The sequence below is a fragment of the Tinamus guttatus genome, unplaced genomic scaffold (assembly GCF_059628265.1).
Source record: "Tinamus guttatus ecotype Peru unplaced genomic scaffold, ASM5962826v1 Tinamus_guttatus_pri_ptg000473l, whole genome shotgun sequence".
Lineage (NCBI taxonomy): Eukaryota > Metazoa > Chordata > Aves > Tinamiformes > Tinamidae > Tinamus > Tinamus guttatus.
Window position 1 is genome coordinate 1,176,988 of NW_028289007.1, and position 23,230 is coordinate 1,200,217.

The following is a 23,230-nucleotide window of genomic DNA, read 5'->3' on the forward strand; positions in this document are numbered from 1 at the left end:
TCTCTGAGGAAAACAGAAGATCTGTTCCTGGCTTAGCACAATTAAGTGCCTCTACTGGAGATTCGCATGCCTAAACAAGAATTTACAAGTAGACAAAAGTTTTAAACAGAGCTCTACCTTCAAAATTGAAAGTGAAAAATAAAGGCATCTTATAGATGCAAATAGAGGCAAAGCTATTTAAGCTGCTTATTGCACTGAAAACAAACTAACACATTCAAATACAAGTCACAGAATTTGCTAATAGGAATATGGCATGTGCATCCCATTCCACATGTCATGTGCTGATATTAAAATATGTTTTATTAACAAGTATGGCTGTAGCCATTGTATGGCTTTAGCCATTAGTAGTCTACTTACACACTTGCCCTATTCCACACCCTAGTTAAAGGCCACAAAATGCCAATTTGCAAAGAAAAAACTGCCATGCAGTTCATCAGGCATAAATAAGCAACTATAGCCAACACACTCACCAAATTTTGCTAGCATTCTCTCCTCTCAGCATAAAACCATTCTCTACTTTGATAGACATTTGAAAGAACAGATTGAAAAAAACACTGACAATCAAAATCCACATTCCACAAATTTCTCTGTCCCACAACACGTCAGCTTTCCATTATGGCCTAAACTACAATATTTTCACATAACTTTCCAGTGTTTCTTAGTCCTCCAAGAGCTACTTCATAAAATACTCAAGTAGAAGTATTGAGGGAAAACACTTCAATGAAAGGAAGCAGAGACAAAACGACAGAAGAGTTATAGTTGTAGGACACATCCAATTGTAAACACAGAATGCTAAAGCATTCAAACACAAGAGGGAATTAAGATGACAGCTTCGATCAAATAAATGTCCTGTTGAAAGCCTAACTACAGTGACAGTTACTATGTTTATGTGCCAGTGAGAGACCAGCCATTAGAAACGGCACTGTATGAGCTGAAACAGGCATGACAGATCAGGACTAGTAGGTCCTAAGTTGTTCTTCCAAAATGTTCATCTGGATACAAGTTTTGCCACCTCAAATTTATTAACTAAGCCATTTTGAGCAGGATTCATTTCTTCTAAATACAGTCTTAGCTATTTCACTTACAGAAGAAAAGCAAGCAAACAAACAAAAGAACATACAGGCACCTACAAACTGTCTAGACTAGTTTTCTAGACTAACATCTCTAGCATTTGGTTCCCCATCACCACCACCTTCCTCCTTCACGGGCACAGAGGACTCCCAAGCAGCATTAGCTGTTGGTGTTAGATTAGAGAGCTTTTACACTTACAAGCTGGAACTTTTTTTTTTCCCCCCCCCCTCTTTCTCCAGAAAATATAATTTTTGAAACAAGCCAAGGACAAGAAATCCAAAAGAAACAACGAAAGCAGAGCGTTAGTAAAATAAATGACTAGATATATTTTTTTAAAACTTAATTGCCCTCAAAGCTTGAACATATTCAATGGCGAGGAAATAATTCTTTCACAAGGATTTGATATGGGCTAAGTTTGCCAACACTGCTGATGTGATGCTGAACCTGCAAGATTACTATCAGTAACTGAAGGACAGGATTATATCCAATGTTTTCTAGATTCTTCCTTCCTTTAGTCTCCTGAATGAAGCATGCTCTGACAAATAAACAGGCTTATTTCCCAACAAATCATCGTTCATGTCACCTTTCAACAAGATGCCACCCAAAAAAGTTCTCGACTGTGAATCAAAACTCAAAAGAACCTTATCTTTCAAATGATGAAACAGGTAGACCATAATGGGAGCATACCTAATATATCACAAGAAAAAAAAAAATAACACAGTTTCATGCAAAACCAGAGAAGCGTCATACATTAAGATAGGTCTCTATTTTACTGATATGAAAACAAAGGGGATCTTTCTCATCACAGCCATTCTCCTACCATGTGTAAACACAGCACATAAAACCCCTCATAAATATATAACTTCCAACTCAAAGTTATCTTCATTTTTACTCCTTCTACTAGCATGTTATCTGAAATATCTAATTCAGACTGAAAATCAGTACAAAAACTATTTCAGTTGCTTCACACTCATTTGTTCTTGCATCAGTAGCTAACCTTTTCACCACATATTCCCCCAACCCTGATGGTTACTTCCTGGCCCAAGTTTATTTACAGAGAAGAGTTATATTCCCTCTTTGCCTTCCTATTGCAAAGGTAAACAGAGTCAGCTTTTTAAGCTTCCTTTCATAAGCCTGCTCGCCACTAGAGACTGAAGAACCTAAATAAAAGAATCAGAACAATAAATAAAGAGGATGTTATCACTCTCTTAATCCATATTAGGGATGCTATTAAACTTCAATATTACCAAATTGAAAAAGGATTTAAATATTTTGTCAGCAAGTTCCCCACAGTAAAATGAATCCCTGTGTTCATCATTCTGTTGCACTAATTAAACAGTTTTAACTGAAATGGTCAGAAAATCGGCATAAGCTGTTTATCGCTGCTGGCCTTTGAGCTGCAAGATACTCCAAGGATGTGCTACTTTAAGATGTGATAATTACTGAGTTCTTATACTTTTACTGAGGAGGCAGAGAAGAACTCCAACAGAGAATTTCACATTAATCAGCGTTAACAGGGCACTTAATAAAGACATGATTATAATAGAAGAACATTTATTCGGTCCAACATTTGTAGGTGCAAATTCCAAGAACTGCTTAAATTGATATCAAAGTTTAGCCTCAGCTCTGAGACCTCTCAGTCTTAGTAAAGACTACCTTTTAGAAAAGAATATGACAGCGACAGAGTTTTAACCTGATCTATTTGATACAAACTCTGATTTTCAGAGTACACATCCTACAGTATATCTGATCACAATTAGACATTTTTAGATACAAGGGGCTCCCGTAACGTTCTGCGATTACACCTGCTGTCAGTGAAACAATGAGCTTTACTAGTGAAAAACGGAATAAATAAAAATGGAGCACAACTGTTATTGTACCTTATGGCATTTTATAGTTACTAACTACTTATTTATATTTAGACTCTGCAGGCACCACGCTGAGTAGCTGAGCAATACAGACAAGACAGGGCTTGGTCCCCAAGAAGCTGGCACTGCAAAGTATCAGCATGCTCAAAATCTGCCCAGAAAACACACTCATATCCTAACAGCTGCAAGTAGCACCTAAGTAGCTAAAAACACCTAATAATCACAGTGAGGAGTTTTACTGTCTGATATCACCATGACCCAAACAAGCATTAAACTTGCAGCATTTTTTCCTCTAGCACAGATTGTCTAAGCATTTAAAACATGGGTCAGATGGGTCAGTCTTAATTACTGCCTATCAATCTTATTATTTTTCATGTTTAAAGAAGATGGCTAAAAAATAATCTCAGAAATGACAATCAGAGAAATGTGTTAAACCAGTGAAACATTCACTAGAATGCCAGGCCAAGCAGCAGTAATAGAAATTGTACATTTTCTAGAAAACATTTTACTCAGTATCCTAAGAACTGACCACCTTTTTCTCCTATGTCACAAGTAACCAAACACAAGTCTCTCCAACATCTGAATTTTGGAAGTGTTTAATAAAACAAATTAAATGACCTCTTCTGGAGACACAAAGAGTTAGCAGTAGCAAGATACAAGAAACGCTATACCCTAAGTCAGACAACTACCTTAACAGCAACTACAGACAAACTCTTCCCTGCTTATTTGCACTACATCTAATACGCAGCTGGCAGCCTAGGGCTGAGCTACCTAGCCATTCTTTTCTGTAAGAAAAGTTTACCAGTAAGTTATATGAAACCCAATCCTTTTCTCCCTCTTACCTCACACTAAGCGATACTACTATATCGAGTATCAAGTTCTGTACAAGCTGCAACTGATAACTAAGGCAACTCTCCACAAACAACACTTCGTCCAGTTGCAAAGCAAAGACTTCAGTCACCAAGCTGTTTTATTGGAAAGTCATTAACTAAGCCACAGGCACATATTTAGCACAAAGGTACTTTTATCACTTCATTGAGTAATTAAGAAATAAGGACCTTGAGAGTGAGAAAGAAAAAAAAAAAATCACAACACACACGCACACACACACGATAGCACATTCCTACACAGGACAGAAGCAGTTACAAAGGTATAAGATGGACAACGCTGAAAAAATTAAGAGTGAAGAGTCTCAAAGCATGCTGCTACTGACCCTTAGACACACACATTTTAGGAAGCATGCTGCCCTAATAACTACTTCCACCATAAAACTCTCTCCACAGTGACTCAATACTGACAGCAATGCATGAGCAAGATAAATATACTTTAAACAGAAATTCCGATCTTAAGTCTTTTATATCATAATCCATACTAGTTTGATATTTAATGTGGACTTCTCCCATTCACCTTTTGCTGTACTACATATCAAGCCACCACATGGTACATTACACATTGCTACCTAAACACACCGCCATGTTAAAAGCAGTTCAGTGTGATCCAAGGGTAGGGTAGCATCACATGAAAATTACATTGAGGGAAGACCATAATGGCAGAAAGCAACGTTTAGGGACTAAAGAGATACTTACATCTGGATATTCTTTTACAGGCACATATAGTTTCTCTTGTAACTGTACAATAGGTCCCACAGCATCTGGTAATTCTGCACTTCTCTTCTCCGTACTACCATTTAACGTGTCGTTGTACATGTCTTTCCGTACTCTGCTAATTTCTGTGGGGGAAAAAAAACATATTAGATATACACGGTAACAGTTTATAATCTTATGAGACAGTCACCTCTTCCTAATATTTCCCAAATCTTAACACCATTTCCTTCCATTCTTCATGAGCATTATGGTAATAAAAACAAAAATTGTATTGAGCAGGGGGGTTGGAATAGATGATCTCTAGAGGTCCCTTCCAACCTCAACCACTCTGTGATTCTGTGTATTACATTGTGAGACCCTCATAAGTGGTCTTGAAATTTGCTGCTTATATATCCTGTTTATGAAAATCCACTATTCAAGTAAATATTATCTGCAACTTCTTCAAATGGTCAAAAATGTTGCTAAAAAGAAAAAAAAACTGTGCCTAACATTTAAAAAAAATAAATACACACAAAATGTATATATGTATACACATACACACACATATTTGCTAGCTACAAGATCAACCATCTGGAAAGGCAATGGTGCATTTTTCAGCAATGAAAAACCTGACAGCTCAAAGGAGGAGTTATTGACTGCACAGGGTAACAAATAGTAAATATTGTTTTAATGACCATTTCTACTCTGATAATGAAAAAAGCGCAAGCATGACAGAGAACTCAGGCAGTTTTATTGAATAATTTTATATGTGTAAGCATGTACGTATATTTTATAATGTGTGCATGCAGATATATACAAATATTTACATATGCACACACACCTCAGTAATTTTAAGCCCACTGTAACAAGAAACACAGCAATGACAAACATGCGTGGTAGGCATCAGCTCAGCTCTAGAAGGGGTTAGTGGCTACAAGCAGTTGGCATCACTGCAATACTTGAACTCTCTCATGTAGACTAAGTCCTAGGAAAACCAAACCAGCTCTACACACAACTAAAATGCACACTAAGATTTGTCAGCCAAGACCTGATACTACGTTGAAGAAGATGAATTGCAGCAATAGTCATATGAAAGTGTATGATAAACTAATAAGCTTGTGTCTACTAGTCCCTAAAAAGTCAGCTATGAACGACAGTAGTCCCGTTCTGATCAAGATCACTGATCTGTCAAAGTTCTGCTTATAAAGAAATAGGGACAAGCATGAACTATACAGCTCTGTTTCATCCCTTCTCTTTCCATTACACTGGTCCGATAAGTCGCGCCCAGCAGTGAAATTGCAATGAGCGCATCGGTGCTTCCTCTCTGAACACCTTGAGCTGCAGAGATGACAAGACTCACTGAACCAGCTGACATAACAGTTCTTAGAAAGTGTCTGTGGTTGTCTCAGATTAGAATGACGAAAGTTACACTTGCTACTAAATATGTGGACAGAATTGCAACAATAAAGCACAAATGCACCTGCAAGGAAAATGTTCACTTCCACCTTTCCACATCCATCCCTAGAATTTTCTTGGATATTTTTTCAGGGGTTCCAACATTACATGGGAGTGCCACACTCTTCTCTTTGCATGTCAACCCCCCCACCACCACCTCCCTTCCCCCATACAAGCAGGTAAAAGTTGTTTGCACCAATCTACAAAAAGTCTGGAGTAACCAAATAATTAACCATGTAAGGAGGAATTAAAGAACAGATATTGATGCAAGACAAGAAAATCAATCATACAAATGACAAAACCATAATTAAACACTAGTGAAAGTAACTTTTACATAATTACTCAACTTGGAGGAAAATATGGCTGGATCTAAAGAACCATTTAGCCTTCAGATTTCTGATTTATCCAATCTAAAACCAAGATCACTATATAGACTTTCATGTGTTTGTGTGTGAAGTGAAGGCTCATTAAATTATCATTTTTAAATTTTTTCTTTTCTTTTTCTTTTTTTTTTTTTTTTAAAAAAAAAACCCTTCTTCCCAACACTGTCAACTTACAGAGCTTTTCACCCAGTTCACAGGTTTTCGTATTATTTTATTGTAAATTAATAAAAAAAAAATCCACAGCATCACCAGGGAATACCATAAGCAGATTTGTAAGCACAGTTTCTACAAATTACACTGCATTACACATCTTGAGATACTACACATCTCCACAGATGTATATGGATGCGCGTATCTCCACATATGCATCTCCAGTGCTTAGAGCAGTTATAAACACAGTAATTAAATATAGATTAAATGATTCAAATCCAGATAATTTTCAACCTAAAACAAGAACAGACAGTTTTCTCTTTTTTAACCAAAACCCATATCAAGACCTTATATTTCATTCCTAAAAATGAAAGCATTTAAATTACCACTATAATTTTTTTTAAAAAGTTCAACAAAACGCTAAGTTAGCATAAAAAACTCTCAACTTATTCCAATATATATGAAAAACTACTTTAAATTAACCTATTATAAAGTTCCGAACTGAACTCTACCATTTTCACAGGCTTTATTAACAAAGCACCAACTTAAACTTTATGAGAGCATGGGCTGTAAATTAAAAATAGAAACCAATTTAGTCTTTTATTTAGACTTGTTAGAACTACTTTGGAAATGTGCAAAATTAAAATGAAAGTCAAAACAGAAATGTTTTAATTTGACCACACAAAGTTACGCAGATGAGAAGTCACCTTAAACTCCAGTAACAAGCAAGAGATTAAAAGATTCTCCTGCTTCATAATCACAGGGTTTTTTTTTTCTGCAAAATGATTTATAGCAGAGATTCCATCACATGAAAGCTGGTGAATAACGAGGCTTCAGATTTGATGAATAATTTTTTGAAATGGAACAGACTTATCTTAACTGAGTTCTTCTAAATCTGTCTAATGAACTTATTCTGTATATTCAAGAAGTTATTTCTCTGCTGGGAACCGATATACACAGTCATGTAGGCTATACAACAATGCATTATAGAGCATAGGCATTATGCTCTATATAGCGTATATAGAGCAAGGCATTAACACCTGCTTAGAATGAAGAACACAGATTTTGGTCATCATGTAATGATAATCCAAAAACAAACAAACAAAAAAACCCATTGCTTTTCTTCCATGCATGCTGACTGTTTTGGCAACTAGCACAAATCCTCTGAACTGCAAGCAACATTTATACTGGCTTCAATATCTAAAGAAATTCCTTAGCACATCTTTTTGAACAAATATTATTATCTTTTGGAGGACTTTATTTCCTTTTCACTTTAGATTTTCCATTAACTTACATTCTACCAAAACATAAACTAGGTAGTCTACTGAAGTCCTCAAGCATAGTCACTTTTAGTTATATTTGGCAGCTACAAGAGTTGCATTAAGAGTTTCATTTTAAATTGCATCAGTCTTATATAAACACTAACTCTAGATGTCTTGGATTTCATAGGAAAAAAGAAATCTGTTTAAACTTTCATTTAAATTCCTTGCAAATATGTGCATTATCACTTACTTCTCCTAAAGTACTTCCTATAGCTTCTTCTTGACACTTGACACTTTATTACTCTCTGCACAGAGACTTTTCTGAAGATTTCACAAGAAAGATACAGAAGTGATAGATGAAATAAAAAAGGTATTTTTCCTATTTATTCTTCAATTGCTCATCTGGTATTTAAAATCTTTTGTAGAATATATAGTCTAGGAGCTTCTTCCTTTACTTATCTTCTACTTAGAAGAACAGAAGGAGTAATGCTTAAACTATAAAACTATAAAATAATTATGTAAAACCTCAAGCTTTGGCACTCGCTCTTGTCCCTGCCGATTTCCTTAACTGCCCATACTATTAGCTTTAACTATGGACAAAGCACAATCCATCTTCCTTCTCATCCTGTTTGCCCAGCCTATCACAAGCAGTCTCACAAATATTCAACTCTAAGTTACTTAGCCATTCCTACACTTGCTAGTCCTTCCAAATTCCACTGAAACTTCTTCCACATCTTCAAGATATTTTTCCTTTTATGACTAACAGCAGTTCTCATGCACTTGTTCTTACTTGATTGTATCTCTTCTCTCAAAAGACTTCTTTAAGTCCATACAAAAGTATTGGTTTTTTTTTAATTATTATTATTACTATTTTATTATGTACTCTTTCCTTCTAGGGTCTTCATTAAGACAAATTCAAGCTTCTAGGCTCGACTATCTTGTAACTTTGCTATCAGTTCAAGCATTTACATGGATCTACAGAAGCATCTACTTTTGACTTCTCTACAATATCAAGAGTACAGGAAGATTTCAGAGAGTCTATTCAACAGCATATTAGAAAAATACAAAAGCTCTACTCATTGTTCCCTCTGGCAAGCATCAGTGTTGCTTTGTTTTGAAATACTCAAATAGGTATAGTAGAGAAGTGAGCATGTCAGAACCTCAAAGCATACCTTTTAATTTTCATGATTTCAGCCACTTACCAAAGGAGAAACAGAGCAACTCAAGTAAGCAGCTTTTTATTTAGATTTATTTCACATCATTTCTTAAACTCTATGATTTATAGATATTCTGTCTTCCCTTCTCAAAAGCTTCTTTGCCTTGTCCCATGAAACAACTTTTGGAGCTCACGCGCAAGACTTCAGTTTCTCCACATTCATGTTTCTTTACTAACATTTCCACACTCGTATCTCATGGGAAGCCAACTGATTTAAAAATAAGGCAGGCTTTACTTTCAAAGTGAACATCTAATATGGCTCCGACCACTTTACATCTATCTTAACACTGCAGTGGTAATTATGTTCTTTAACACTCCAGGGATTTTAAAAGAGAGTTACTAAAGAGAGATACTTAATTATAATAGCTGATGTGGCTAAAAGAGAAAAGCACACAGCAGCTTCAGCAAACCTCCAGCTGCACGCTCTGCATACCTAGTACGAAGCCTCTTTTCACAAAGTGTTAAGTACCCACCTCTGCTATCCCTAGCAGCAGCAGTGTGTACAAATAAGAAGTTCAAACTCCATGCAACTCGCCTTTAGCAACAGCCTGGTCTGTATTTTATAGATGACTTAAGTTTAGCAATAAATGACAACCTTGTTTTTCTCATAGAAGGGGAGGAATAAACTCAAAAAGATGACAAATGAGCTTCAATAGAGATATCTTCTTCCATCTCAAGATTAAGTTACATTGTCCTCTATGGGAATGTATTCTCAACCAGAAGATTTTGCTTCCTGTGTCCCTGGAAACTCTGCAAGCAACATGTTTCCTTGATCTACCAATGGCTCTTTCAATCTCTAAACATTTCTAAGATAAGATCTGAAGATGGGCACACTGGTTACATTGATGACATGTCTGCAGATATGTATTTTCTGGATCTCTTCATAATGCTTACAATTTGGACACTGCATCTAAATCAATGGATTCTTCATTGCAGTTTAGATCAGAACTAAGAATCTGAAGACATTCAAGCTGTAACAATCTTTCGAGGTTAATGGTTTGTCTCAATCACAATTTAAACAGCCAGAGCTAAACTCATGCAGCTCAGTCCTTGATCCTTTTTGGAGGGCTAATACAGCACAGGCCATTAAAGAGCAGCATTTAACCCTTCACACTGAGGAAGAGCCATTTATCTGTCATAGCAGATCCAAGTCTGTTATTCTGGATTACAACACACAGTAACACAGTAAGCAACATAGGGTTGGAACAACCCAACAGTCACAAACAAGAATAGATTCAGAACGAAAAATACATCAACCTCCTTATAACACAAGCCACCATCCTCCCCTTAATAGCAAAGCTCCATGCACTTGAATATCCTCAATCATAAGCTAGCTTCTATGAGGAGGGGAAAAAAAAAAAAAAAAGGCAAAGGCAATTTGTTTAATTAAACTTTAGGAGGTATGGTGAGAAAAGCCAGGCATGTTCAAATAGATAAAAATCTTCAACGTATCTGGATGCCAGGATTGTCCTCACACAGATCAAGCTATGCTTGAAATATCAATGGCACCAAAATTTTACATACAGCATAAAATTTTATGTAGTTCGACCAAAAAAAAAAAAAAAAGAAAAAGAAAAAAGAAAAAAACACTCATTCTTTCCAACTACAGATCACGACACTAAAAAACAAGCTTAAATAATGCTTTTGATTTCCTCGTAATAATTTCTGGGAGAAGAAAAAAAATAAGGAGCGAGCTCTGAAACTCTGAAAGATCTCCAAGAAGTCTTGAGCAGCTTGGCTCAAATTCACAAATTCATTGGGCTGGGGGATGGGGTATAACTGACTCAAGTCCCTTCTGATTAAATTTTAATGTTGCATGAAGCAAAAAGTGTGGGAAAAGAATAATATTTTATGAACTATTTTTACTGCATACAACACTTGTTGCTGGACCATCAACAGAATTTAAGTGGCATTCTTGAGCCACAGATTTTTTTTTTCTAATTTCTTTGTATTCATTCTGATTCCCAAACTGGCAAATGAACATTACACACATTCAGACATAGATCAATACTTCAGAGAATCCAAATCAATCGAACTTACATCGAGGCCCCATTCCCAGAATAGGTTATCAAAAAGGTTTAAAGATAAACATAAACTAACAACATTGTCTGAACCCCCTCCACAATTTTAAAGCCAAAAGAACTCTATCCATAGTATATTCCAAGGAAGTTCCCATATTGACTTGTATCTTTCTTCCCACATTCAGGTGGACTGCTTTAGAGAAGACTGGTAAAATATGCGAATGTTGCTAAGAGAAGGAGTTGGAGAAAACAAAAACTGTAAATAGATTTTCCCTTTTCCAAGTTACTTAAAATTGGCCTCAAGTCTTGATATGAAATAAAACCGCCACTTTCAAAGAAAAACAAAGTATCACATTTTCCAAAGAATCAGCAGTCCTTTCTATACAGAAAATGATCCCAACCACTGCAACCAGGCAATAGGGGAAAAACAGGTTAGCGCCTTTCTATTATGTTTTGAAAGAAATCTCTTTTAAAACTAATGAAGAAAAACCCTACTGCTAAACACAGTAAGAGAAGGTCCTAGAAACTCATACATTTCTTACATTTCTATAGATTCTTTGCCTTTTAATTAATACTTCTCCACAGTCCTGTAAAGAGTGGTGTTTCAGACTTAAACTATCAAAGAATTTCACAGCCCTCAACCCACTTCCCCTCGTGGCCCTCTGGCAAGGGGAATGCGAGAGGGCTGGATGGGTTATACTCATGACAAAAATAACCACGCTGTAGTACTGTCACCAAGCGATAGCGAAGGAGGAGGAACAGGCAGTGCTTTCTCAATACAGAAACAGGCTAAGCAGCTCATTCAGCAACAAGGATGAATGCCCTAAAACACAGTTGTTCAGGGAGGACTGAATCATCTAACCTATCCTTTTACAAAGTGAAGCGATCAGCACGTTCTCACAAGATTCTTATTCATTGCTTTTCAAAGTCCTGAACATCACCATGGAGAATATGGCATATGACAGTCATGCAGCAGTCTCACCAAAGGAAATGTTGGCATTTAAGATTTCACTTTATCTTTTGCTGCCTCAGAAAAAAAATCTGGTTATTCTCTTTTGTTCCTCTGAGCCCAATCTGGGAGTACTTTAGATGATTAAACTGTCAGTCCAATGATGAGTGGGCAGCACTTTCAGCTATTTGTCAGCTCTCAATATCGAAGTTCAATCACTGCTTTAGCAAGAAGAGAATGCAAAACTCCTTGTTTTGGGCAGCTTAAGGTTTGCATCAAACTGACTTCCAAAACAAATAGGGCATACTCAGTCTGTTCTCTCCCTGTAAATGTCAACAGAAAGCTTTCAAGTGCTTTATTACTGGGGGAACATCGTAATTCATGCTTTTTCTAATCTAGCACTGTTAGTATGCTTACTTGGCAAAGAAATAGTTGTTTTTATTCATCACAATTTTAACAGTCTTCCCCATTAACATCGCTTCTGCTTGCTGCTATCGCTGACACAGCGGCACTAGCAATGCTAGCAAGGAAACCACATCATTTTTAATACTATGCCACATGGACCAGCAGCCTGCCTGCATCATCTGCATCCATGCTCAAAGGACGGCAAGCATTTACTTTACCCACTCCTCTGCTATTAATCAATGAAATGCCCATGCATTAGGCAAACACGATTCCTATGATCTTCACAAAATAATACAGACTAAAAATTGAGATTTAGACAAACATGATGAGGTATGAAAACCATGTTGCAGAAAACAGACACTACTGTTCTGGGAAATTTTCATACATTAGCAGTTTTAGTTCACAGCACGACACTGAACTTAAACATAACTAGCAGGGAAACTTAAAAGTTTTATGCATTTGTCTCTACTACTAAAACTTCTATTCATGTATTCATCAACCTCATATTTCCTCTAACTGTAACACACTGTAAATGGTTAAGAAAATATGAAGTCTCCTATATAGTATCTTTTTCTCCTTGGTGGACTCTAAAAGTTATATACATGCAATTAAGTGGTGTTCATATAATTTTCCATAAAAATAAGAAACTTTAATAACTTCAAAATCAGTTCAAAAGTTCCTAAAAGAATAGTTTAAAGCACATTCCAGCTGTCTAGCGGCCATCCTTAACTAACATCACAGCAATTAATGTAGTACTACCCATTCAATTTAAACATATCTTTATAAAACTGAAAGCTTCTTGAGATGAACAATTAGCTCAGACAACATTGTAAATCTAAACTTTCAAGAGTCAGAGAAATTCAGTGTTTCACAATTCATTATTAAAACGAGGGAAATTAAACCAGTTATCCAACCCATTACTCAAGATGCATCAGCATTACACCAAGATCACACGACAACTCTGATAAAGGACATGAACACAAACCGTTACCTTTTCCTACAGAATTTCCTGACAACATGGGTTAGGTTAACAGTTTCCAACTCTCCTGGTCAAGTCTGTCAGCACAGCCACATGACCATTAAAGCAAATGTGTCTGAGCACATTTATAACATCCTAAAGCACAGCACTCAAATCTTCCTCTCTAGTTCCTTTTGCAATAAAGTACCTGGTTACAGGTAGCATGGTTACCGAGCATTGAGCTGCTAAATTTATTTTAGATTAAGGAAAGGAGACATATACTCTGAAAGATGTACAGCACACAACAATATTAGCTTAAATGAACTTAAGATTCCTTAGCAAAAAAAAAAAAAAAATTTCTTCATTGTCTTCATTTTTGATTTTTTTTTTCAAATTCAGATTATCTGACTTTTAATAGACTTTCTCTACCCAGACACTGTTTAACTGAACATCCATATCCCTTGAACAATTATTCTATCCTCCCTATCCGTTCATAGGAAAGTCAATTGCTGTGCAACTTCTACAGATGTTTTCAGCACACGCAATAAGTTCTTTTCATACTGAACAGGAGCTACTGAAATCATTCTGTGGGAAGTTCTCTAGTTAAAGCCACAATAGCATTTACTCAGGAAGCATATCGAGCACTTCAGAAAACAGTAGCCTAATCCACATCACACTTAATCCTGTATCAGCTGAGAAATGGCACACACTCTGCTATCCAGGCATATGGGGAAGGAAGAACTCTAAGGCAGGGTGTTATTCCATTAGTGATCAGATCATCTTGAATGGGGTAGGGGTAAAATCCCACTTTCAATAATGCTTCTCCCTCTCACATGGTTTTGCTTTATGCTGCCCTACCCCAGCATAAAGAAGTGATTCTCTCAGCACCTCCTTCACCAGACATACAGTAACTAGTTTTACTTGCAAGTCAGCTTCACATTGACTATTGCACTTTGCTGACTCGCAGACATCAAGATGCATCAAGTAACTGCAACCAAGCCCTGAGGCACTGTAAGACTTCCCCGGGCTGGGCAGCGTACATCCCAGCCCTGCTGAATCACAAGCTCGTCCTTTAACTACCAAAGGCAGAGGCAACTCTGGAGCTTAAGAGATCTGATAAGGAAAGTGCCCAAATAAGAGCCCAAGGATCACTCATCTGTAATAAAATATTATACATGCCCAACATATACTTTAGCTTGTATTTATCAAATTACAAATCTTAATGTGCACAGACGTCTGTTAATAATCAATGCTCAGGATAGCTGCAGCCACTCCTAGGTGTGATAAGCTGAGGTTTACCCATCCTGTTGCTAATGAATCAACATACACAACTGTTCTAAGATTTGGCTTTAGTATGTGTAGAACACTTTCCAAGAGAGAAAGGCCAATAAATCAAGTCATAAACTTGGTTAAAACCGACCTTTTTTTTTTTTTTTTTTTTTGGGGGGGGTGGGGCGCAAGGAGGGTGGATTTCAAAATAGCTGACTTTGGTGAAATAAGAGAACTTGCTAGTAAAACCATCACAACGCTAGAGATCAAAGACAAACGGCAGAAACAAAAATAAATAGTAAATGGAAGTAGTAACCAAAGTTACTACTCTGAGTAGTAACCAAACATACTCATGCAGTAGGCCACTCCAAAATACAGTTTAACAAACAGCATTCCTGTCAGACTAAGTAACTCCAAAATATGCTGTGCTAGAGCACCGTAGTAACCTACAAGAAGGTGCTGAGCAAATTAGAGCAGTACTAATGCGAGCTTCACAAGCCTTACTCCGCAAGGAATTTAACTAGAGAAACAGGGATTCCTAGAAAGGGATAAGCTAAAATAAAGCACACACACCTATGCCAAAAGAATAACTATATAAAAAAACAGATCAGAGGTGAAGGAAAATCTCATACAAGATGAGCTCAATGATCTCTAAACATGAATTTGGGTAATCTCATTCTGAACTGTTATTATTGCAAAATTACAAGATTTTTTTGCTTGTTTTCCTCACTGTTTTGCTTTCTCTTCACCAATAGGGAATATTCTTTTTGCAGTTGACAGGCCATAAAACCTTTATCAACAACATACCAACTAGGAAGAATCAATCTGACACAGCAGTGGAAAAGTAAATATCTTAATTGATGCAGCTCCCTTTGGCATTTTCAACAATAAATAATTACATGAGGACTTGACTAGAACACCATATATACATATTTTGATCAATCAGAGAGAAATACTCAGATTGTGAAGAATATCACAATCATGTAGAAACAGACAACCACTCAAAAAACAAGCACACATACAACCACACAGCACTGAGACTGGTTTTAGGGAGAGATGTACAGGAGAGGAAGATAGGACAGGACTGTTCAGTGTAAGAAAAGTTAAAAGAGCAACATCTTTTTAGAAAGTGCAATAGATGGAAACTGTTAAGGGGAGAAAGAAAAATTATAAAACTCTGGGAGACAGGATTCCCAAGGAAGCTACCATTGAAGGGTTTGATGTAGGAAAAAAATGATTAAATCACAGCATGATCAGTTTTCAAGTAACATATGTAATACATAGCTTCAGTCAGGAACTCTAGAGCACAACAGTCTTATGCCAAATTGTTGTACCTGTTCCTTCATTAGGCACAACACCAAATTATGCCACATTAGACAAGTGAAAGAAAAAATAACTTCCTATACAAATGGTGTGTACAGATTTTTCATTTACTGCAACTTGTAGTTTGCATAATCAGCGGTAGAGCTTCACATGTGAGAAATAACAAGCAAGAGCTTTTAGTAACATCATTTTGGCAAGACTACCTACTTGAAACTAAGCTGCTGAAAAGAGGAAGAAAAGAAATGCCTGTATTTATGCCAGGTAACGCAGACAGAAACTAACACTACGTAAAAACTGTAATTGACTTCTATTAAAACTGTTAAACAATTGGAATTTCATGTTGAGTGATTAAAATAACCAGTCAACTTTGAAACACTGCTCAGTTCTTATCAAATGAGAGGAAAAAAAAAAAAAGAAGCATGCCTGATTTAACTGAAAATATATACACCTGAATAATTCTCTAAAACATAAAAATGCCCATGTAAACATGGATCTCCAGGGAACCAAGACCTGGAAACAAATTAAATCTTATATCCAAGGATTGAGGCTTAACTTCAACACTAAAATATATTAAGATATAAGCCTACATTAGGTATATAGGCTATGCATTAATATATATCATAATATAGATTGGGTAACATGTGTAACTGCCTTTGTTTTCTTTTTTAAACTAAACTTGAATATTTTTCCAGACATTAATATGGGTTAAACTGAAGAGACATTAGAACACTAATCTTGCCATTATCCCTCCTTTTGTATCATGTATTAGTTCAGCCACCTGACTCAACACAACACCATGAGGCAGGAAATCAGCAAGGCAACCAGTGCTTTCTGACTGTGCACGCTCAGCAAAAGTTAAATGAAGAGAATGAAGGACCACTAAAGCATCAACATCTGATAACGTGAAAAAACAAGAGCACTGCTACCTAGCCTTCTTTCACCGCAGTGAAAGGTGCTGGCTTTTATTTGCCTCGTTTTACTTGTTTTTGTTGCACATTGTGAACAGAACGTTCAGTCTAGTTCGTAGTTGGATATGTTAAAGTTTGATTTTCAATAATATTAAAGCTCTAGAGACAACGTAGCAACCCATACACACACACATATATGTATAAAAACACACACAATCCACTAAATCCTATTGGCTGTCAGAGGCATAGACAGATTACAAAGATTTTCTTCCACTTATGCAATGGTTTCACAAGAACTACATTCTTATATGCATATATATAATAGTCATCTATTTTTAAAAAAACTCTTATTTGGATGACTATAAGACAGAATTATGTTAACTCCATTCAATTTACTTTGTAAATGGTAATAATTAGGTTAGTGATACTATGCTTACTTCCATCCATAACTAGTAAGAATGAATTAGACTAGGCTGGGCCTAATGAACACCCTTCTTTTGTCTTCTATGTACAGTACTTGACTTGCACAAAACATCAGGCCAACATCAGGGAAATCTGCAAGTTGAAATCCTACCTTAGTAAGTGAAGAAGCCCTCGTCAAAACTGCCCTTACATTACCCCAGACAATACAAGTCAAGTCCACCCTGAAGGTATCTTCCTAAACATATATCACTTGCAGGTACATTGGAGGTAGCTTCACAGTTTTTCCCACTAGATTCCAAGTGGCACAGTTATTTAGGCTGTGACAAGAGCAATCAAGCAAAAAGTAGTCAAATAAACCCCATAATGTTTTCTCAAGGATATTCAACTGTAAAATCTGAAGAAATTAAAATATTAATAGTATTAATTTCTCCTCTTGAGAAATTACTAGTCACTTTTTATATTTGAGCAAATTAACTATTCTGAGAACTATGACAATCCTGTAATATGGCCTTGATTCCACAATCCTGTAATACGGCCTTGATTCCAAAACACTCACATAGCAAAGATATCACTATTTGCTGAAGTGAAACAAATCCTCAGAATGCTAAAACACAATTATTTTTTATTGCTAAGTAGTGATAAACATTTTTAGATATTTAAACCTTGCCTTGGGATAAAGCATCAATAACGGATGTCATCTTCAAGAATGAGTACAATGTTTCTTTCCAAGTAAATAAATATATACCATCTTGGTCAATATCTTCCTATTTCACTAAGCTAAAACTGCCTTGCTCAGCATCAAGAGGTGTTTTCTATAAAGTCTGAAAAAAAAATCCCACTTTGTTCATATAGTTTTACTTCTCCCCAATCTCATAAAACAGCATTAAGAATTCAAAGAGTGTGCTTGCAAGTGTTATTTTTTATTTATTTATTTTTTAAGAGACTCAAGACAGCTGACCCTAGAAAGCACATCCCATGCTTCAGTACTTCTTAAAAACACTCACTGCATACGTTCATCTTTGAGGCTGAAAATTGAGTGTATTTACAGTACACTTTACCAATAAAAAGAAACATAGGACTTCACGCTGCAGTGGAGGGCATGAGACAGTTTCAAATACATTCAGTTCCGCTAGGGAATAAATCCTCCCCAGTTAAAGGCTTGCTGGGGTGCTTTCTCTTTGTTTTGGTGGATTCTTTCTTGATTTCTACAAAAAAATTTACACTGAGACAGCAAAATCCAGCACATTTCCACAGCATAAGACAAAGTTGTGTTAAGCAGTGTATTTACCATAATTCACAAGTTTTCAGATAATTGTGGATTATATTCATCAAGCAAGATGAGATCATTTCACATCCTTCTTACTTAGCTCTTATTTCTATAAGCAGCTCATCAGTATTCTATAAGACCCCTGTCAGATATGTTCACCGACATTCTGGAGCAAGACGGTAAGATAACTGCATCTTTCACCAACTTGTCTGGCCTTCACTCCTATGTAAATAAAAGCAGTTAAGAGAACTGCTACCTGAGACTGCTACATCAGAAATATCACCCTTCATATACAGTAAAACAAGCAAGTGCTTATCTGTGCACATCTTTTGGATCAGTTTCACAGTCACGGAACAATTGTGTTCTGATCTGGCAACTTCTTAAATTCAACCAGTCAGCTCCAACCAGCACCTTCAAATCCAAATATGTCTGCCACATGAAATAAGGTATTGCCCGACAGCGGAAGAAGATCTTGTCCAGCAGCAGAGGAGGAATGAGGCAATCTGGGTTTCAGAGGTATTTGACAGCAGAGACATGGCAAGACTCCAAAACTTTGGTTTTACTCCCAGCTCTGGAGAGCAGTTTCTCAAGCAGACATGTACTTTTGTCCAATTTCCTCCTCCAAAACTATCTCCTGTGCCAGAAACGTCCTTCGTCTCTATTCAAATAGCATTTTTTCATCTATGCAGGGGATGAATTCCTTATTCCCTCAGTTTTCCAGACAGTTCTCATTCTCACCCAATATTCTCTTATACCACCAAGCCATTTGAAAACCATGAGGCATGGCTACATCACCAGACCTTTTGCCTAAATACGACCCTTTCAGTCTTCCTAGCTTTCTATTTAAATGGAAATTCAAATTCTTCTTCTCGAAGTTGGAGTTTGAGCAGAAGGAAAAGCAAGCCCACAACCTCCACAGAAACCAACCAGTTGCAATTACAGAGCCTCCAAGTTTGAGTAAAACACAGCCAAGTGACAACAGAGCTCACTGCTAGAAACTGAATGGAGGTAGAGCTCATGCTCAGCAAGCCAAGAGTCCTTGGGCATCTTTTCACTTTGGGCATCCCAGAGTCCTTGGGTGTCTTTTCACTTCAAAGAACTTTTCACTTCTTTGATTGTGTCTTTAAATATAGTTCAACCTAAGCCACACATTTTGCGTTAATTGTTTTTGCCTAAAACTTTTAATATTCTGCAAAGTTACGCAGAACAAAAAAGTCACTTAGTGGGACATATAATACAGAAAGGTACATTAGCTTTAAACAGATAGGACAGATAGACAATTTTAGCAGCACATTTGACGTTGAAAAAGGAAGGAATCACTGTCTTCCCACGCCCACCAGCATAGTTCCCCAACATCTCTCATACCAGCTCTACTTTAGTGAGTCAATTCAACTCATGAATCAAGCAAAAGACTATTGATACATTTTCTCTTTCTGCTTGGTTATTTTCCATCACTGAGCTGAAATAGATCATAGAAGGATCCACTGAGTAACAGAATAAGCAGAAAGGAATCAACAGGGACACCTTCCTAGACTTCAATAGTCTCCTTTTGGCATCATCAGTCTCCTACTTCTTTTCAAAATAATCTTCCGTAACTTCTCTCCAAGGCTTTCCAGTTAATTAAAACAGGTGAACAGATCCTACTCTTTATTTCTAATCTGTTTACTTAAAAAATAATAATAAAAAATAATAAAAAATAAAAATAAAAGGAAAGCAGAGGAACATGAATGAAGTTCATGTGTCCCACTAACTCTGGCTGGCTGTGTACAGTAGGAACCTGCCCACTCAGGTCATAGGGAAGTTTAGGAAAAGTTGACCCTGCTTACAACAAAGCACAGATGTAAAGTTAATTTGTTTATTGAACCTAATGATCTATCAGCAGATTAGCATAGGGTAAAATGAGATTATAAACGCTCCTGTCCATTTCTGAAGCAGCTTAGGCAATCATTTTGCTGTAACATCAGGAAAAAAACATAGAAATGAGATAAGCCTAAATAGCAAAACACATTCATAAAGAACCCATTAACCACTCACTCAGTGTTGCTAAAAACCTATACTCCAGTCAAAGGAGTATGGAGAAGCAACTCCCTGACTACAGAGATTGGGCTTGCCAAACTTCTGACAACTGCCCTTAACGCTCAGCTGTACACCACACAACTATTTAGCGATCCTAATGACTTCTGGGAATATAGAGCACTTTCTCTTCAGAAGTTTTTCTTTAAAAAAATCATCTATGAGGATTGCTTAACACAGTTCCAGTTTTCTAAGGGTGTTTTTGGTTTTGGTGGGCATTTACTGGGTTACTTATTCACACCTGAAGATTATCATTTGGCCAGTGAATCTAGAGAAAACGTACCAGCAATCATTCCAGCACAGACCTGATTTCTGATCTCACTAAAGAGAGGAAATCCAATCAGTGACATCTTTGAAAGAAATGTGCTTACCACATTTCTGAGTACCACACTGAATGTCTTAGCCCACTCCAGGTCTTATCCATACATGCTCCTATTTTTCTCACCCTAAAGAGAGTGACAAAATCCAAAGCTATATATGCTTAATTCTGTTTGAATGATGGTCTTTCCAAAAATGTTGCCATAGGGAAACTCAATAAGTGTACAAAAAGCATTTATTTCTAAAACAATCTACTTGCAAGTATTTCAATATATAAAATATACCATCTTTTTCTAAGTCTAAAGAATGTTATATGTTCTGTGCAGTGCTTTCCATAAATGGAAATTTTATTTGTAAATTCAGTTCCTAGTTATCATATTTAAATAATAGCAGTATTTATTACTATTAAAGCTAACATAATAATTTGCTGAATTTTATAAATGTAAGTGCATTTTGCAAAATGCTGTGTGCCTCTCAATGTTATATGCTATTAGAGACAATATTCCACTTACACAACTACTAGGTGGATTTTAAGACTAGTTATATCATTTATAACACTGCTTTCACATCAGTGTAACCCCACAACCATATATTGCATATAGCTCTTGAAATCTCTCAAGCCACTTTAGAGCTAAATCCCCTATATAAGGATAAAACTGTGAAGCAGTCAAGTTTAAGCTCATGATGCATACTAGGTTCTACTTGATAATAAGTGAAAATATTTCAGGAAAATAAAGGAATAGATTTTCCAAAAGTCTTACCATATAAAGTTTAAGCAACAAGGTCATTCTTTTAATAAACTATATCTAGTTCTTAAATAAAGGAAGCCTGAAGCGTCATCCATCTGAACTAAACAGGCCAAGCGAAATACCCTGCAATTCCTATGTTCTCCTCAATGTCGAAATGGGTGGATAAATTTAAAGCCTGCTCTCTCAGGAGTTGCTTTATAGGCAATTTTCTCCCAGTATCAAGGTCTGCAATTTCCATTTGGCTGCCAGTTTGCGATTAAATTCATCACCTTTATTATAAAAATGTGCTGCACTCCACGGCCTGCTGCACAAGAATTGTAAGGAAGACATTTTTCACTGCTAACAGCAGCATCATTCCAAAGCAGCCATCACATCCATTCAGACATTAGCGTCTCCAGTGCAATGCAAGGACCTATCACTCACACAAAAAAGCTCTAAAATCGGGTATACCTTAGAGAAAAAGTTCTTCACAGGTGATACCTATAGCTCAACTTTGGAACAAACACCATCATTCCATCCTACTTTTAGTGATTTAACCAGACAATAGCTTAAAAGGAAATGCACTGACAATAATGTTCTTTGCTTTCATTAATCTAAACATTCTGAAAATAAAATTAATCCCCAAACTAAGTACAGCTTACCTGACATCTTGCACTCCCTACTAATAAATGAGTTAAGTCAATTGGAGAAACTACACTTTTTAAACACACTTCCTCTTTGCACTTAACACGCTGTATCTCTTTCACTCCATTTTGTTCTCAAATTCTTTACTGATTCCGCCTACCCAAAGTCACTTTTCTTTAAAAGTTTAGTCAGCACTGAAACATACTCAAAATACTGAATCTTTGCTGCCTCTTGATACCAAAATCATAGAAACTAACAAAATTCAAGCAAACTAAACAGACTCTACCCTGCATTTTAAAGTTCTCCTTCCCAAAGGATGGAAACAAAAGTTCTATTTTGTTTCTTTTTATAAGCCCTACTTAAAGTAACATATAACATAAATGTCATACTTGGGGAAAAAAAATCTACTGAAAATAGACATACTGGAAACTATGTTATTTTCAAGCAACAAAGTCATGGTGATCATCAGAAATAAGAATTAAGCAAAATCCACATATCAAAGCTTATGAAGTAACTAAATTCAGACTGGTTTGTGCTTCATGTAATATTAGAGACTTTAAACTACTGTACAGCAGTGAAATCATCAAATCAGGAAAAAAAGCCCTTAGTATTCTACTAAAAAAAAAAAAGTGAAGGAATGTAGCTGTAGCTTGTGAAATGGTAAATATAGTTAAATATATTAATAATATTAAAAGGTAACTATAAAATGCCTTTATATTATATTTTATATCACTTTATATCCTACTTTAACTTAAGTATGACTCACTTGTATAAACTAATGCTGCATCTTACACAGCTCTGAGACCTTTTCTTTGTTTCTTTCTAAATACTTGGCTAACAGACAAACAAACAATATCTAATACAAAGCTAATATATTTTAACAGTCAATCTCTCCTGTGATGTCCTCCTAATTCTTTTCACTGTGTGGCCTGAGAAGTAAAGATCACAACATTGG

General features: G+C 36.2%; 1 protein-coding gene across 8 annotated transcripts in view; it reads right to left on the reverse strand.

Annotated features, from left to right (window-relative positions):
* Positions 1-23,230, reverse strand: part of QKI (QKI, KH domain containing RNA binding) — a 137,128-nt gene that overhangs the window by 99,359 nt on the left and 14,539 nt on the right. For all 8 annotated transcript variants that reach the window (XM_010214012.2, XM_010214228.2, XM_010214086.2 and 5 more), the window contains exon 2: positions 4,526-4,668. In XM_010214012.2, the coding sequence (XP_010212314.1) occupies positions 4,526-4,668 (143 nt within the window). The remainder of the gene's footprint in view (positions 1-4,525; positions 4,669-23,230) is intronic.